This window comes from Motacilla alba, chromosome 24 (genome assembly GCF_015832195.1).
Source record: "Motacilla alba alba isolate MOTALB_02 chromosome 24, Motacilla_alba_V1.0_pri, whole genome shotgun sequence".
NCBI lineage: Eukaryota > Metazoa > Chordata > Aves > Passeriformes > Motacillidae > Motacilla > Motacilla alba.
The window spans coordinates 2,562,919-2,576,528 of record NC_052039.1 but is presented as its reverse complement, the minus strand read 5'-3'; the positions used below and the strand labels follow the sequence as shown (position 1 = coordinate 2,576,528).

The window sequence follows — 13,610 nt, the reverse complement described above, 5'->3', positions numbered from 1 at the left end:
TGCAGGAGTTCCTTGTGAAGAAAGGATCAGCAAACCATCAGAGCCTGCAGATGGAGATGGGAATAAATGGGGGATGAATGGAGGGATGACCTGAGGCTGGCTAATGAGCTCTGCCAGTGAACCACAGTGACTGCGGAGGGGGAAGGCTCCTCTCGCTGCCAATGACACGAACAAAAGGCTCCCGGTGAGATGCCAAGGGGGCAGTCCCATCCCTGGGCATCCAGACACCCCCCTTAGCATTCAGGAGAGAGGCTGAGCTGGCACAGCTCTGCACCAGCAGCCACATCCCATCCCCAGCTGAGACAGCAGCCCCAGCACCCAACCATGGAGCATTTCCGCTGGGATTGGGATCCCCATTTCCTCCAGCACCTCTCTGAACTGCTGTTTTATTTCTGCCCAATCTATGGGGAAGCAAAAGCACAAGCCAAGCCCCCCACCTCCTAAAATTTAAAATACTCCTGTTTAGATTTAAGTCTCATTACCATGCTGGGCTCTCCTGTATTATTTCAACTGATTGGAATATGGTGGCAAAGGAATAAGTTCTCCATACAATTTTCTTCTGATCCTATTAGTTGCAATACAATTACAGTGAATACATCAATTCTTTGTCCCAGCAGCTCCTGGAAAGAGCCACCTATTAAAAGCTGGCTTATTAATGGAATTGTACTTCCAGGATTAATCGGGCCACGTTGGCCATTTCCATTTCTCACTCCACAAGTGCTTTTGTTTGCTTAATAGGCTGAAGTAACTTGAGAATGACACAACTTAGAGTTTCCCCATTTGCTCTGCATATCGCCAGCAAATTTAATATTGCTTTCTTTGCCGGCGTCTCTCTGGGATAAAACCTGGCACGTGCTGCCAAGGAAATCCACCCTGCAGGCTGGGGAGGGGTAGAAGAGGCCTTTGGCAGAGCCAACAAAGGGAAATTCCTCATTGATCGAAGGCTTTAAACCCAAAGGGAAATGGCAACACCAAAGCATCCCATGAGCAGTTCAAAAGTTTCCCAAAGCCCCTCAGAGCATCACCCCCTGCCCAGTTTGATGTGGGGGTCCCCTCTGGCCCTGCCTAGTCCCTGCCCAGCCAATCCCAGCTGCAGGAATCCAGTCCCATTCCCCAGCATCATCCCTGCACTTGGAAGCAAGGGCGCTGTTTCCCAGCACAGATATTCCTGTGGCAGCAAAGTCACTGCATGTTGAAGCACAGTAATATAGTATGACTTTTCCCTTTAATGGAATTTTTCTAGCCCACTAGGAAAAAAAAGGACTCCATTAGCCATACTACAAAGGCTCCTACTTATTAGTATTTTAGAACAGCGGCAAAAACATTTCTTGAATCTAATTATTGCTGACAAATATGAAAATTGAAATCAAAGTTAAATTTTCAGCTACAGTGCCTCATTCGGCCGCGGCTCGCCCGCTCCCAACGATTGCATCAACACATTTATTCTGCTGAGCAGGCTCCCAGATTGGGCCCCCCCATTCCCTGCAGCCCACCCCTCCATCTTCACAGGCATTAGCTCTGACATATTCATCTCCACAGCCAGGCCACGGAACCAACTTCGTGTTTACCAGTTGTACGTGGCCAACGGATCGGAGCGAGGCTTCCAGTGGCTGCAGAGGAAGGGAATAGAGCTTGCTGCTTGAAGAACTTGCTGCTTTTTGTTTTTTCTCTCCTTTTTTTAAAATTTATTGTTCTTTATTTCCAACTTCGCTGTCTCCCATCCCCTCCCAACACAATCTCCAAAAGGGTGATTTTGATTTCCACAAGATAGAGGATGTGGAAGGGAGGGGAGAATGGAGAGAGGGGGGAAATAAGGAAAAAAAAAGCCTTGTCAACATATTTCCTTTCTCCTACCTCCCCCCAACATACTGTAAAAATCAATCCCCTTTGTCATTTTGCTCTGCTTGTGTGAATGTTTAATGGCTGTCGAGGGAGATAATGATTGCTGCTAGGAAATTCATTTCAGATTTGCTATTTATAAAGTACTTGGCGCTCAGGTGGGAAATTAACATAAGGAAGGGGGAAAGGGACCAAACCAGGGAAAAAAAGCAGCAGGAGAGGAGGGATGAGATGCTGCAGGGCTGGCTGGAACGGGATGGAGCCCAAAGAGAATCTGCATCTGGTCCCACCTCTCCTGAGACAGAGGGAAAAGGTTTGCATGGAGAAAGGATGGCACTGCCAGCTCCTTCCCACCCATGGATGCAAGGACACAGAGCCAGGATTTTCCCCCAACTGCCTGGGGGCTTCATCCCCCAAAACCCAGACCACCAGCCCCAGCAGCACCAACGGTTTGTGCCCCAGCTCCCCCTGCAGCCCCTCATCCCTTTGGATTGACCCCAAACCTGTTCTGAGTCCCCTCTCCCCTCAAAGCCCACCGACCTGTTGGATTTTTGAATCCCAAGGGAATTCCCATCTGCGGTCCAGCCAGACCCCGCAGCACCAGTGCTGCCATTGAGTTGCTAATTCCTTGTCTCAGAAGTTGCTTTTCACTTTCTGATTTTTCAATAATAGGCTTGGTATGAATCCCTTAAGCTTCTGAAATAAGCTGAAAAACGCTTTTCCAGCCATTTACATAAACACAAGTGGATCAGAAGGAATAATCATAGTTTATGCATTATTTGGGGGCTTTGGAGATGGTTTCTAATGTGGTGTCAGGTTTTGAAGCCCAAAACATACAATGGGAAGCACTGACGTGCAGAAAAGCAGCACAAAAAGTAAACAATAAATAATACACGTTTTTTTCATGTTGTCTCCAGCGACAAGGCAGTTTTGGCTCTGCCACTACCCCGGCCTCTAATGGATCACGGATCCTGCTCCTCGCCAGCTTTGTTCCAAAAAGGGCCTCATTAAGAGAGATGTCACTCATCCTAAATCCAAATTCACCCTTTGCCAGCCAGCCCTGCCGCTCTCCAGCGCCTTGGCCCGCTATCAAAAACCCCAGTGCTGGCTTTGGGAATTGACTTTGGAAAAGTAAAAGTCTAACGGAGGCACCCTCTGATCTCTAAATACCATCTGTCCTGCAGAAAGGGAATAAAAGCTAAAAACCAAGCCAGGAACGAAGTGCTATTCACCAGATAACTCCTCTAAGAGGGGAAAAAAACCCCAAACACCAAAAAAAAGAAAGAGAATATTATGGTATTAATGAACCTTGCTTTGCTCTGAGGGCCTGTCACGCTTCCAGTGAGGCGGGTCAGGTTTGGCTTTCAAACCAGTTCTTTAAATCAAGAATTCTGTTTCTAGTAAAATGGAAACATTAGCAAAGGATCTGTTTTGAAGAAATAACAATGCAAAATGGAACAAGGCTGGAGACTCCAGGCTCTTTGATACTGCTGGAACACGGCCTTTGGAGCTCTTTTTTTTTTTTTTTAAATCACTTCACAACTTTGTACATAAAGCCTCAACGAGCTCTGAAGAAAATGCTTCAAAAATCAATCCTTACTTTTCCCAGAATTTACTTTCACTGGGAATTTGTGATTGTTCTTTTTTTTTTATTTCATTTTGGAATTAGAAAAACCTGAAACATTCTGCTTCATTTCTAATATTACACAATTTCCTGTGGCATTTCCCACTCCTTAGCAGCTGCTCTCTCCCACCGTGAGTCACTGGAGGACACAAACCAGCCCTGTGGGCTGAGCATTTGTGGTTTTCCAAGGGTTTTCCAAGCTCCTTTCCAAGCTAAATTAGGGTTTCCAGGATCAGCAGCGTGCAAGGAAAATACACCAGTCCCTCAAGGCTGGGTTGATGGGGCAGCGTGGGACAGTGGAAGGTGTCCCTGCCCATGGCAGGGCGTGGAATGCATCACCAAAGGGGTATCAGGGACAGCCAAAGGTGATACAGAGACTCCATCATCAGCAGGCTTGAAAAGCACTTTATTTAGAAACCTATAGGAACAATGGACCTAAGACCTGATTGGCCTTTAGGAATCCTCTCTTGCCTGTTGGTGAACTATGAACAGCACACTCTGGAGAAGCATATCTATAAACAACAGTCACAGAAAGAGAGATAATAATTGTTTTAATTCTTTCTCTGAGCTTTCTCACAGCTTCTCACAGCTTCCCAGGAAAATCCTGGGACCGCTATGTCTCTCTCTGTTCAGAGGATATGTGATTACCGCAGGAATGAGATGAGATTTAAGCTTCTTTTCAACCCAAACTGTTCTGGGATCTTTTTCTGTAATTTCCAAGAAAAACCCTGACGAGAACCTGCCCTCATCCTTCCTCCAAGCCAGACCCATCACCTGGTGAGAGCCACAGCTCACCCAGGGCACAGAGGTGACTGTTCCATTCACCTCCAGAGGGTCCTCGGTGCTGTGCTGGGACTTTTCAGTCTGGCAGCACCTCCATCCCCATTATCCCCGTGGGAAGGCAGAGAGTTCCATGCCAGCTGCCAGCAGAGCTCTAAAGGGAATGCTCTGACCACCAGGAATTCAGGCACAGTGGATGCCCAGAATGCTGACCTGCCCATGCAGCTCCTCTGAAGCATTGCAGAGTCGAGGCTCCTTTTTTTGACTGCCCTGATTAGTAAGCGACGCATTACTGGGAGGTGGAGGAGGAGGGCAAGAATGCCAAGAACCAAACACTGTCTTTAGTGGGAACAGTCAACAGGACAAGGGGGCCAAGGGGTCAATTAATTTACAACAGCTTTCAGCATTAGACATATTAACTGTTAAGCGCATCAAAAATCCATGCTCTGCCTCCTGGCAGCAGAGAGCAGAGCCCGGCAAGGCAGCACCTCTGATTTATTATTAACCACGAGCAAGGTGCCTGCTTGGGGACGAGGAGGGAGGGAGGTGGCAGCTCCTCCCAGCTGCCAGCCATTGCTCCAAATGTGCTGGGAGCACCAGGGATGCAATTCCTGCAGGATGCAGCCGTGGAAGGGCTGGAGGGGTTGGGGTGCAGCGACAAAGGGGTCACTCTTTGTCATCCTGTTTTTTCACAGAATCACAGAATGGCTTGGGTTGGGAAGGGACCTTAAAGATCCTCTTATTGCAACCCCCTGCCATGGACAGGGACACCTCCCACTATCCCAGGCGGCTCCAAGCCCCCTCCAGCCTGGCCTTGGACACTGCCAGGGATGAAGCAGCCACAGCTGCTCTGGGCAATCTGTTCTGGGATCTCCCCACCCTCACAGCCAAGAATTTCTTCCCAATCTCCCATCCATCCCTGCCCTCTGGCAGTGGGAGCCATTCCCTGTGTCCTGTCCCTCCATCCCTTGTCCCCAGTCCCTCTGCAGCTCTCCTGGAGCCCCTTCAGGCCCTGGCAGGGGCTCTGAGCTCTCCCTGGAGTTTCTCCTCTCCAGGTGAGCACCCCCAGCTCTCCCAGCCTGTTTGTTTTTGTTTTTTTTTCCTATAAAAGCTTCTAAAGGTATGAAAAATGCACGTGCCAAGATGTGGGTGCTGGCTGGCAACAGAAGACAGAAGCATGGCTTGGGCTTCCACTACAAAATCCCCAAATCTGGCACCTTGCTCATTTTGGCTCCTGTTTGAAACCAAGAGCTCAACTCCAAGTCCCAGTCACAGCTCCAAGCTTTTGCCATGAACATCAGAGATGGATCAGGTTTGAATCTAACGGGAGATTTGTCACTGCCCATCAAAGGAGAATGACAGTAATGCTTCAAAAATCCCATTCCCCCTCTTTAAAGCTCTTGTCCCTTCAACTGGAAGGAAAGGAAAGTTTTGCCTTTTCTTGCCACTACTGAAGTTTGGGAAGCAAAGACAAACACAAATGAAGGTCTTTTTCTGATCCCCATGGCCAAATATTTGCTTCTCACGTGGTGTTTCCCAGGCTGAGGAAAGCTGAAGTCCACCTCCACTGTCTGACTGGAGCTTCCTGGGAAGAGCTCTCCCCATCCACTCCTGGTTTATCACAGCAAACAGCAAGCCCTGCTCACTAACCTGACCTAGATCTGTCAACTGATCAATTTTTTTCCCCATGGGGAAAAAATAAAATGGGGGAGGAAATCACAATATAGATATTTTTAAGTGAAAACTGCAAGAAAAATACACAGAGCAGCCACTTCTAATATCAAATGCACTCATTTCAGGAGTAAGTGAAAGGAAGATGGAAAAACCATGAGCCAGGGTTATTGTGCTGGTCAAAATTCCTGTGTGGAGAAAGGAGAAGTAGCTTTTGTGAAACACAAGGGCATCCCAAAACTGGCTGCAGCCTCCAGAGCACCAGCCCTGTACAGAGTCCCTGTACAGTCCCTAGGGTGGCTCAGAAGCTCAGATTTACCTCAGCAGGTTTTTTCCAAGCTCCCGGCTCCCATCTGATCCTCTCTGCTTACCAAACTGATATTTATCTCCTTTTGACCCATGAAGCTCACCCCAAATGTGGGAAAGAGGGAGCAGTTGGACACCAACCCAGGCTTCCACGGAGTCCCCAAGTCTGGCACCTTTGCTCATTTTGGCCTCTTTGAAACCGAGAGCTCAACCCCAAGGCGAAGCTGCAGCTCCAAACCCTTGCCATGAGCACCTGAGGTGGACAATGTTTTCCTCCTCACGTACCCACTGTGGATGGCCACAGGCACCCTGTTCACATGCTTCATGGCCAGGAAACAACTGCACATCCTGAAATTTGTGTCAGCACTCACAGGACCTCACACATCTCCAGTCCACCAGTGGGGCTCCTACACCTGGTGTAGCTACTACACAAAACCTACTCCAGCACCTCCTCTGTGCTCTAAGGTAATTTATTACACACCATGGAGTTTCCGTTTCACTTTGATTTTTTATCATTTTGATCTCCATCAGTTATCAGTTATGATGGAGATCTCGCCACAACCACAGCGTAGAGCAACTACAACAACTTTACCCTCTTTGTATCCTGCCAATCCACTGCTGTGTAACCAGCTCAGCGCGGGGAGGCTCCCAGGGAAGCAGCAGAAATCCACACTTGGAAACCCCACCTGCAACTCTCCCACCCAAACCAAAATCCCATCCACTTTTCCAGCATTTTGGGTGCCTCCAGCGTTTTGGACAGCGCAACTGCTTTCCAAAGGTCTTCTCAGGTTCCTGCTTGCTCTGATGCATCTTAAAAATGTGCCAATGAATCCCACGTGGTGGCCTGATTTCCAGAGGTGCTGATGCCTCCTCAGCCCCGCTGAGAATCAACAGCAATGACAGATGTTCAGCCACGCTTCAAATCCAGCCATCGAGCAGGCGGAGTGCATTCCCCTCTTTTTATGTACTGCATATAACTGGGTTATCTAATCATGTAGGTATTGATTATTACTGTTATTACCTATTAAAAAGCTATTTTCTGCTGTTGGGGTGAATATCATGTTTTATTGACCTGCGTGATAACTATTAACCACATCTAATATTTTTCCCGAGGACCAATAAATCCGAGCATTCACAAAAAGATGTCGATACACGTAATTTTTCTTATACACATTCATTAGTGCAATTACCTCCTGCATGAGCTGCCAGGAGGACTCCCCTCACCCCTCACGGAGAGAAAATTCTCACAGGATTTTGGGGGTGGCATTTTTTGGGGGTAGAATTTTTTGGGGACAGCATTTTTTGGGGACAGCATTTTTTAGGGACAGCATTTTTTGGGGACAGCATTTTTTGGGGATAACATTTTTTAGAGACAGCATTTTTTGGGCACAGCATTTTTGGGGGACAACATTTTTTGGAGGTGGCATTTTTTGGGATAGCATTTCTTGGGGATAGCATTTTTTGGGCACAGCATTTTTTGGGATGGCATTTTTTGGGGACGGCATTTTTTGGGGACGGCATTTTTTACAGGTAGCATTTTTGGGGGACAGCATTTTTTGGGGACGGCATTTTTTGGGGACGGCATTTTTTGGGGACGGCATTTTTTGGGGACGGCATTTTTTTTGGCATAGCCCCACCCAGATTCCAAATCCTGCCCTTCCTAAAGGGAAGCACGCAGCCCCTCCTCCCTGTGGATGTGTCTCTGGGTCAGATCCAGCCTTTCCATCACACACCAGCACAGCCTGTCTCAGTTTGGGAATTATCTGCATCCCAGCCACATCGAACGAGCGAGTAATTCTTTCGGATGAGGAACGCTCTGTGTAGGATGTTGACACATGCTATTATTTTACATACCTATTTCAGCTTGTATGCTTATTAGAATAAGGTCTTTATGCTAATTTGTGAATCAAATTCCCATAATTCTTGGCTTACTGATGCTAAAGGCCCAGCTAAATCTTCTATGACCTTTTAGCCTGGTTAATCCTTTTATGCGTGGCTGAGTGAAGAGTTTTCTTGTCTCTTCCACTCCCGAGTGCTGGGGTGAGATTTTTGCCTCTTCCTTAAGAAATCCAGGTGGGCTGTGGGTCAAGGACACGGGGCACATGTGAGGACACCCCTTTACTTTGAGCCAGGGAAAGGGGGAAGGGAAAACTCTGCTGCCTGGACCCTGCGTGAGGATATTTTGGATTTTCATTGCTGCTATTTAAAAATCACACAGAAGACACAGAGCAAACACAATGAGAGCTGTGTTGCTGAATTGCCACTCATTTCCCGAAGCCCGGGGCTATTCCAGCCCTCTGCAACCTCCCCTCTTCCCATCTCCTTTCCCAAGTTGTGGCTGGACATTTTCTGGCTCCATCCTTCTTGTGAGCGGATGCAATGGACACCTGCAGCTCCTTCCCAAGGGGATGCAGCATCCAAGAAATGCCCCAGCCTCTCTCTCCAGCACCAGCACCCAACATCTCCCTTGGTGTCCAATCACCCTGGACATTCCAGGGCTCAGGGGGCTCCTTCCTGATGGACACAACCCTCAGCAGCTCCCATTCCAGGGCCACAATTCCACAAATCCAGCAAATCTACAAAATTTCTACAAAAGTGAATCTGCAAGACTTGGAGGACCCACAGATGTTTGCACAAATGCAGGTGGTCAAACGCCTCAGGTGGTCAAACGCCTCTGAATTATCCCCCTTCACGCTGCACTTTCCTTTCAAGCACACTCACAAACCACTTTTCTTATTGTTTGTTTGGCTGGAAATGGGGAAATGACCCAGGGGATGGATGAGCCGCTGCAGAGGGCAGCACACATCTCTGGAGACATTTGGAGGAGGTTTGTGCAAAACACAGTTTTCCTGCCTGACAATTATTTTCATGTTTTCAAACACAAGCCAGCTCCACTTCTGGACACCAAACAAAGGGGAAAACTTATGAATTCCAAAAACTACTGTGATTATCAGAAGAATTCATTAAGCAGAAGCACAGTATGGCTGATTTTCAGCACTGCATACAAACCTAAATATTACCTTGGGTTGAAGGAACCCAAATTTCTCAAAACTCACTTTAAAATTTGCGCTAAAATACAAAATTATTTGTAGGGTGTGTTTGAGGGTTTTTTAAATGACTCTTAAATAAAATTATGCAAGAAAAAACTCCCAAGGGGACTCCTTCCCTCCAACAATGCAGTAACTTCCATGCCAAAAATGGACCCGACTTTTTCTGCCAAAGGCTGCCCTGGGCAATTTTTCACCCAGCTCCCCACAGCTCTGCCCTGGGTCCTCCCCAGACCACGGAGTAACGTGGCTCCCTGCTTTCCCTCACTCCAGGAGTGACTCAGGGACTTCTGGCACCCACATCAGATTCCTGAAATGCAGGGAATTGGGGGATTTTGGGCTTAGAGAGTCAGCACATTCCTCCCCACTGCTCTGCTGCCCAGGAGAGTTATAAAAATAATAAAGAAAGAAATAAAAAACCAACTACTTTTTGATCTGGAAGCTTTGATAGGAGCAGGGAGAGGAAGCAGGAAGGATGACCAGAGGCATGGAATAAGACTGCAAGGAAGCCAAGTCAGGAGCCCCAAAGCAAGCATTAAAAAATAATAAAATAATGAAATAATAAAATAAATTAAGCACAAATTCTGGGCAGGAGAAGTGAGAAGGGAAACGTGCAGCTTCATCCTTCTCCTGGGAAGCCCCGACCCTTCACACCCCGCCCGCGCTCCCTGCAGAGGTGGGAGCCGGGGGAAGCCCCTGGGATGCAGGGATGCAGGGATGCCGGCACGCCAAGCGGGCAGCAGCAGCAGCCCTGGGAGAAGGAGAGCGCTCGAGGAGGGAGAGCGGGAGGAAGGCGAAGAGGAGCGATGCCTCGGCATCGTGTGATGCGCATGTTAAGCAGCCCGAGCCGGTCGATCCGGCACGGGGGGCTCTCCCCCCGCAGGAGCCGGCCCAGCCTGCCCAGCAGAGAGAAGTTTGTGCTGGGAGACACCCAGTGACCGTCCCTGGCCACCCCGCAGCCCCCAGCCCCGCACCCGCTGGGCTTCCAGAGCCCGCCCGGCTGCTGCTGCAGCGCGCCTCGGCACACGGGGACGGGGCTGGGCTGCTTTGGGCATTCCCAGCCTTCGGTGGGCACCTGGGAGCAGCGCAGAGGGAGCCGGATCCGGCTGTGGAGAAGGAGGTGCATTCACCCCTCCGGGGTGCATCCATCCTCAGGAGACCCCACATCCCCCCAGGAACGCCTGCGTCCCCCGGGGTGCCTCCGTCTCGCCCTGGAAGACTCGCACCGCCCCGGGGGTGCATCCCTGCTCCAAGGAGCGCCTGCATCCCCTCCCGGGGTGCATCCGTGTCCCCGAGAAGTGCCCGCATCCCGCCCCGGAGCCCCGGTCCCAGCCGCCCCCCGCGCACGGCGCGGCAGCATCCCCCTGGCGCATCCCCGGCGCATCCCCCGGCGCACCCCGAGCTCCCGCGGCGGCCCGGGGCAGGATGCGGCTCCATCCTCTCCTCCCATGGAGGAAACCCCGCTCCCACAGCCCCTCCAGATGGCTGCGAGGAGCCTAACGCGAGCTGACAGGCTCGGCGCTCCCGGCCAGATGGGGCTGGCTCCTGCCGCCTCTTCCCCCCTCCTTTTCCCACCGCTTTTTGCTCTTTTTTTCCCCCTTGCGCAGCCCACCCCTCCCCTCCAAGCACCATCCCCCGGCTGGGGGGAGGCAGCCGTGCTGATCCGGGACAGACTGGACCAGGACTTCCCAAGTCCCAGCCCGGCGGGAGCGGGGCTGCACCGAGTTTTTGGGACGACCTTGCTGGAAAAGCAAAGGCGTGGGGGGAGCACAGAGGAACCCCGTGCCCTCCCTCTCCCCTTCCCGTGCTCCCCAGCCTGTTGGCTCATTGATCCTGCCGGAATTGTGCTGGGATGGCTGAGTCCTTCTGCACCCGCAGAAATAATCAGGACGCCAGGGGAGCAGCGTCCCCCCCGCCGCCAGCCCGGTGCGCCGGGAATTCCTGCGCCGCACCCGCATCCGCATCCCCCGCAACTTCACGGCGGGCTGGGGACCCTTTCCCAGCTCTGTCCCTGCTCCGGAGGGATCCTGATCCCCGCTCTGGGGGGGATTGTCACCCCCCAGCCCCCTCGGAGGGTGCTGCTGTGGGACCGCGCATCCTCCGCCCGCCCGGGCTGCGTCCCCCGCGGCGTTCCCTACCTTGGGAGAGGAGGAGCGCGGCCATCCCGGCGAAGATCACCCAAGAGACGGGGTGGTGCATTTTGGCCTGGGCCATGTTTTCCTTCTCCTTCCCCACTCACTGCCGGGCGGGGAAAGGTTTAAAATCCAGCGTTTTCCCGGAGCAAAGCGCAGGAAGAGGGGCGGGGGGGGGAAGGAAAAAGGAAGGGGGAAAAAAAAAAAGGAAAAAAGCACCGAAGGGTGGGGGAGGGGGAAAAACCCAAAAGAAAAAAAAAAGGGGGGGGAAGGGGGTCGGAAGGGGTTGCAGGTGCGAGGACAGGCGCTGCGTGCCCGCCGCTCCGGCCCGCACACGCCGCCCGGCTGCAACACGCCGCCGGCCGCGCACGCAGCCGCCCCCGCGCAGCACTCATTGGCTGCGGGGCCCCCCCGCGCCGGCACCCGCACCCTGCCGGCACCCGCACCCCCTCACCCCAGCGGCAAAGACACCCCGAGCACCCCGCCGGCAGCGGCACCCCCGGCATCTGCACCCCCAACCCCACCAGCACCCGCACCCCCGATACCCCCGGTACCCGCAGTCCTCAACTTCCCCCCGGCACCCACACCCCCAAACCGACCCCCCCGGGCTTCTGCTGCCCCCTAACCCCACCAGGATCTGCACCCCCCCATCCCTCAGCACCCACCTCCCCCTCACTGTTGGCAGCCGCAGCCCCCAGACCCCCCCCGGGCTCTGCACCCCTCCATCTGGATCTGCATCCCCCTACTCCAGTGTCCCACCAAACTCCCTGGCATCCAGCACCCACATCCCCACATTCCCTGGGCATCTGCATCGCCCTAAATTCCCCTGGCATCTGCACCCCCCTGCATTTCCCCTTTAGCGTTCGCACCCCTGCTCCATCACCTGCAAACCCCCCCAGCACCCTTGCAATCCCCCCCGAGCTCTTCCCCTCTGGGAAAGGGGGTGAATCCCTCCTGGAGCAGCTGCAGCAATGCTGTGACTCAGTTTCCCCACCCGCACGGTGGTGGGAGGGATTCACACACCCGCCCTGTGTCCCACCTGCCTGGCCCTAAAGGAAGAGAGGCACCTGCTCCTGGGGGGCTGATCTCTGCAGGACAGCCCCTACAAGCCTCTTCCCCTTGTGCACCTGAACCCGCGTGGAAATGGCTCTAAAAGCAAATTTAATAAGGAAAGACTCTTTGGTTTGGAGCAGAAATCTCCCTTTAGTCCACATCAAGGGGGGTTTTCCGTGCTGTAACCACGCTTCTCTGATTCCTCACACCAAGCCCTCCTCCTGCTCTGAGCAGCATCTGGGCCCCTTGGACCCAGCTTAGGATTGAACACACTCCTGTGACTTCAGCTCCTTGCCCATGCCAACTACTGGTCCCTATTTCACAACACCAGAAATAAAATAGGCTTCTCTCCAGTTCAGGATTCCCAAACCAAACACATCTGCCCACACCACAACCCAACATCAAGAGCATGACACCCACATGCCCGCACAGAAAAGGTCCTTGAAACAAAAACCTTAAATTATTCCACCCTTTGTCCAATAAAAAGAATATCCGAGGCTCGGGACCCCCAGAGACCCCTTTAAAACAACCTAAATAAAAACTATCACATTAAATATTATTTTCATAAGTGATAAGGATGTCTCATTTGATTGCTGGAGGTGACTCACAGCCCCTTCAAACAACATTATAGCCAGGAAAAAAAATGACAAAGAGGAAAAAAAATTAAAGATATTCTGGCTTTTTGTATTTATGCCTCCTCAGAGGCTTCCAAAAATCTGAGCTGTTCACTTTGCAATTCAGAAGAAGACTTGGCTGCGAACTCTTGGAAATCCAGCTGTGTTTCTCTCTATCACCCAGGGACTCTCTGAGTCAGATCCAGGCCAGTCGTTGTGCTGCAGGAAGGTGACAAAGCACAGGTCCCTCTGCTCCAGCCCCATCCACAGATCTGACATGGATTCAAATGTCAAACGTTGGGAAGGATTGGCAGCTCGGGCTGGGTGTTCCCACCAGCCCTGTTGGATGCCTGCACGTCCCTGCCACCAGCCGAAGGGTGACACTGTCCCCAGCCACAGACAAGATGCATTTCACCCATCCTTGGGTGCTCCCCAGCACCTCCACTGCTGTGATCCACCAGTTTCCACGGGGGCTTGCCAAAAAGTGGCTGCAGGCTGGTGCAGAGGGCTCTTAGCTCTCCTTCTTTCCCCTCCCAAGGCTTGG

The 13,610-nt window shown here is 51.8% G+C and overlaps 1 protein-coding gene across 1 annotated transcript in view; it reads right to left on the bottom strand.

The window, feature by feature from the left end:
- Positions 1–11,698, bottom strand: part of LOC119711303 (protein CEPU-1) — a 363,561-nt gene extending 351,863 nt beyond the window's left edge. The window contains exon 1 of the mRNA XM_038161307.1: positions 11,406–11,698. Coding sequence (XP_038017235.1) covers positions 11,406–11,481 — 76 coding nt within the window. The 5' untranslated portion in view covers positions 11,482–11,698. The remainder of the gene's footprint in view (positions 1–11,405) is intronic.
- Between the last annotated feature and the right edge of the window lie 1,912 nt (positions 11,699–13,610).